The sequence below is a fragment of the Crocodylus porosus genome, unplaced genomic scaffold (genome assembly GCF_001723895.1).
Source record: "Crocodylus porosus isolate Cpor-Errol unplaced genomic scaffold, CroPor_comp1, whole genome shotgun sequence".
Taxonomy (NCBI): Eukaryota; Metazoa; Chordata; order Crocodylia; family Crocodylidae; genus Crocodylus; species Crocodylus porosus.
Genome location: NW_017728950.1, coordinates 49,184,870 through 49,189,238, shown reverse-complemented (window position 1 = coordinate 49,189,238; position 4,369 = coordinate 49,184,870). Strand labels below are relative to the sequence as shown.

Below are 4,369 nucleotides of genomic sequence, written 5' to 3'. Positions count from 1 at the left end.
CACCACAGTCTTTGGTTGAGTATGTGGATCCTCCTCTCCCTCCTCAGCCCATAGCCCGAGACTGGGAGGATCAAAGAAAACACCACCTGTGCCCCCAGACCCTTTAGCCCCACTCCCAAATCCCTGTAGCGCCTCATGACCCGGCTGTGAGTGCTCCGAGCTGTGTCATTGGTGCCCACGTGAATAAGGAGCATAGGATCGTGGTCTGTGGGCTGCAGATAGTGTTCTATCCTAGAGCATAGGATAGTGGTCTCCTGGTAACTGTCACCCAGCTTCCCTTCAATCATTAGGTCACTGATTAGATTATCCCCCGTTGCCAGAACCAGGTCGAGCAGTGCTTTACCTCTTGTCAGCCTGTCGATTTCTTGTGTCAGATAGAGCTTATCCACACAAGAGAAAGCTTTGCGACCACTCAGATTTGGCCAAGCGCTCTTCCCATGAAATGTCTGGGGAGTTGAAGTCTCCCATGACAACCATACACTGGGAGCGTGCAGCCTCAGCCAATTCCCTGGTGAACTTCTGGTCAAGCTCTTGATCTTGGGTCAGAAGTCTGTAGTAGTCTCCCACCATTGTGTCCCCTGTGCCGTGTTCCCCATGAATTTTAACCCAGAGGGTCTCTAGTCATCTCTAGACATTATATTAGTGCATGACGTCCTGGTGTGACAGGATCACATGAATTATTTCTCCTGAAGAGACCAACTATAGGGCTATTGAATGGTCAAATGTGTGGAATATACCTAGAGATGACAATTGCATGGATTACCTATGTTTCCTCTTGAAGAGTCATTGCTTTTTCTCTTTGAGTCACTAGTCTGTTCTCATTGATTTTGAGATATAGGATATTTTGAGGGGACAAAGTCTATCAACTCAAGGATGGCTTGTTTGTAAATAGAGCAGTTTGGCAGGTACTTACCTGGCAGAATTGCTTCCCATATCACCAGTCCTCAAAGGAACAGACATAAGAATCTGTTTGCTGCAAAATCTCACTTTTGTTTTTCTTTTTCTCTCTTCATTTTATATTGCTCATTACAGAAAGTGGATGTCACCAGCAGGGCCGTCATGGAAATAATGGCCAAGACAATAGAGTATCTTCAGCCCAACCCAGGTAATGTAACTTGTTTCTGAGTCCTGGTGTACTTAAAACATGTTGACAGTTTCTTGGTTCTTTCAGTTTACAATATGCTTTGCCAAAGAGGCTTTGCATTGTAATTTCTTAATCACTGTATATTCTAGTGGACGGTGAGCTGAAGCATATTTATGTTTGTGTTATTCACATACAGGAGACTGATCTCACTTGATTTCACTGGTGTGATTTAAGATTAACATGAAATCAATGGAGTTATACTGCAGGAAAACAGATCAAAATTAAAATTTGGACCTTTGTTTTTAGGCATTTTTTTTTTGAGGATTAAGAAGGTGATGAAGGGTTCTGTGGTGCTAAAACCAATACCAAAAGTAGCATCAGATTATTCAGATTTGTCATTCTCACATAGCAGACAGCACTTAGGACAGTAAGCTTAACCAAGAGGGACCAGGGTTGAACCATGAACATATGTTTTAAATACATTTTAATGTGCAAGAGCCATGTAATGTATCAGCACTGCACATAAACTGTATACTATATCCCATGCTGTGTGAAACAGGTCAATAGTAAATCTATATGCACTACAAGCATAGCTGGGTAATGGGTATAGCATACTGTCAGTCCTTCTGTGCATGCCCCTACTGTGACATAAGGCCTGTTACAGAGAGTTGATTGCTTAGTAAGGACCCTGTCAAAGGCAGTCAAAGCTCTGAGATGCTGCTTTGCAGGGTGATTTTCAATTCTCACTTTAGCTTGTTTCCCACCCACTCATTTTTACCTGTTTTTTTTTTTTTTTTTTTTTAAATAAATATTCAGGAAATGTTGTTCCCACAAAGATACATAAGAGGGGGAGGCAAGTTTTAGAGAGGTTTCTTTTCCATCCCTTATCTTTTGTCCCTCTTTCTCTTCTACCATACAAGTAGTCAGAACAGGTCTCTGAGTGTCCTTTATGCTGTAACCCAGTGCGTGTGTGCATGCATATGGAATCTCTCAGTCTCATACTCTGACACATCCAGAAACCTGATAAGAGTTTGTATTCTACCATAACATAGGATGAGCAAAAAATGGCTAGAAGTTGAGCCTAGGAGAGGCCTGACCCATTAGCAATTTTAGTGTTACTGTGATGGTAATTTTATGCTAGCAGCAAGGAGAGCTACTAACACAGAACTCCTACTGCTATGCCCACAGCAGAATACATAATGTTCTCAAGCTCCCAAAAGTCTCAGTGTCTGCTTCAATCAGCACTGTTGGTTTCTACTTTACCTACATCCATGTTGCCTGCTGCTGAGGTGAACTGAAGTGGTGAACTCTGGATGTAGCTACTTTTGAATAAAAGGAAATATCTACAGTTAGCAAAGTTGATGCCTCTATTCTACTCACATCTGAGTATTGATTAAAGCTGTACTGTGAGGAGAAATGTATTTTGACTTGACTTTTTTGCTTGTCTAGCCTTTGTTTCTGGGTGAGCCACTGCAGTCTAAAAAGCCTCTCTGGGTAGATATGAACCAGGGAAAATTGGAATTACATGCTATGCATGTGAGGTGGGAAGGACCATTATTAGTAATAACCTTATAGTTATTGTTAATTTCAGTTTTAGAGAGGCCAAAAACATATGACTCCTTCCACTGAAGTGAGTTTCAATGTTTTTTAGTGTGCCAAGAAATTAAGACTGAGTAGAGAACCATACCTGGTCCTGAGTCTCTGGATGTACACAACAGATTGTAATGTAGTATTTAAAATACAGCTAGGGAACATAGCACTGAAATAAGAGGAAACATGCAGATGTGTAAGAAAGCTATCAGGAGATATACAGGAAATAAATGTTTTATAAAGAGCTGTTTGGACAGGGATGATCCTGCCTCTGGTGGGGTGTTGAACCTGATGACCTCTGAAGGCTGTTCCAGCCTTACTTCTCAATGGTTCTACATTATAGGCAGAGTGTGAGGAATGGTTTCTCATCAGAGATGATGGAGTTAAGTCCCATAATGTACCAGAAAAACAAAATAATTTTGCTTCTCACACCTGCAGACACCAATATGTGCTTGCTTGCTCGCTTGCTCTCTCCTTCTCCCCCCCTCCCACCCCGCCCCTCCTTTTCAGCACCCTCTACTCTATGACAAACAGATCACTGTGCTGGTAATGCAGCTGGAATTGATGCAGCAAGAAGATTTAGATAGGAGGAGGAGGATAAAGGTCTCCATCTCTGGCCTGTAGATGGAATATATTATGTCTCCTTGCATCTCTCTCTTCTTAGTGTGGCGGGCTTGCCACTTCAGCCAGGCTCAAATGGGCTCAGAGAATCTTTGTTGTGATTGGTGGAACCTGTCCACCAATCAGATAAGGGCTGAGGAGGCAGCACAACCCCTTGCACAAAGTGGGGGCAAAGAGCCTCCTGGACCTGATTGTAGCCTGCGCTCTGTAGGTCCGACCAGACGTCACGGGTGGAGCCTCTGATGCAGATAAAAGGAGCTGTGTGCCCAGCACGAGAGGGAGAAGACATGTCAAAGGAACAGAAAAGAAGGAAGAAGGGGCAGAGAAGATCTTGGAGAACTTCCCAGTGGGCATTGCCAGTTGCCCTGAAGAGCCCCAAAGACTCACTGGCCTGAGCCTCATTCGGTGTGCAGAGTGGCACACAGAGCTCAGACCCTGGGAGCCGCTCAAGGCAGCTTGGGTCTGCAACCCTCACAAGCGGCCAGGGCATGATGCACATATCGGTGCATGGGGCTCAGTCCCTGGGAGGCACTCAAAGCAGCTCGGGTCTGCAACCCCTGGCAAGTGGCCAGGGCATGAGTACAGGCAATGCAGCACAGAAAGTCCAGGAGGGGCCCAAGCCCCAGTGCTGCACAGGGTGAAGTAGGCAAAGTGCCCACTACATGCAGCGGTGTATGAGGCCTTAAGCCAGCAGCAGCAGAGCCAGGCAGCAGAGAAGCCTGGCAGGGAGAAGAGCTCAACCCGAAGGATGGGAGGCAGCCTTCCAGGACTGTGGAGTAGTAAGTTACCCTGGAGAGAGGGTCCCCACAGAGGAGGGACCCTCAGGGTTGTGAACGGGCACCACGTGGGCTGCTCTTGGGTGATAGAGGGGGGCTTAGGAGTCTTTGGGGTCTCCCTCTTTTCTTTCCCCTGACCTTCTTTCCTGTAGTGGTACCTTGGGAGTGGAGCCCCTGCCCTGGAGGACACCCAGGTAGTCCAAGGATTGCTTGTTATATTTGTAGACTGTCTTATATTGTATGTGAATAAGTTGAAGTAACAGTTTGTATATTAATAAAGTTATAAGGTTGCCCAATC

General features: G+C 45.2%; 1 protein-coding gene across 1 annotated transcript in view; it reads left to right on the top strand.

The window, feature by feature from the left end:
- SH3GL2 (SH3 domain containing GRB2 like 2, endophilin A1) overlaps positions 1 to 4,369 on the top strand; it is a 215,102-nt gene that overhangs the window by 177,732 nt on the left and 33,001 nt on the right. Inside the window, exon 3 of the mRNA XM_019555338.1 lies at positions 1,033 to 1,105. Within this exon, the coding sequence (XP_019410883.1) occupies positions 1,033 to 1,105 (73 nt within the window). The remainder of the gene's footprint in view (positions 1 to 1,032; positions 1,106 to 4,369) is intronic.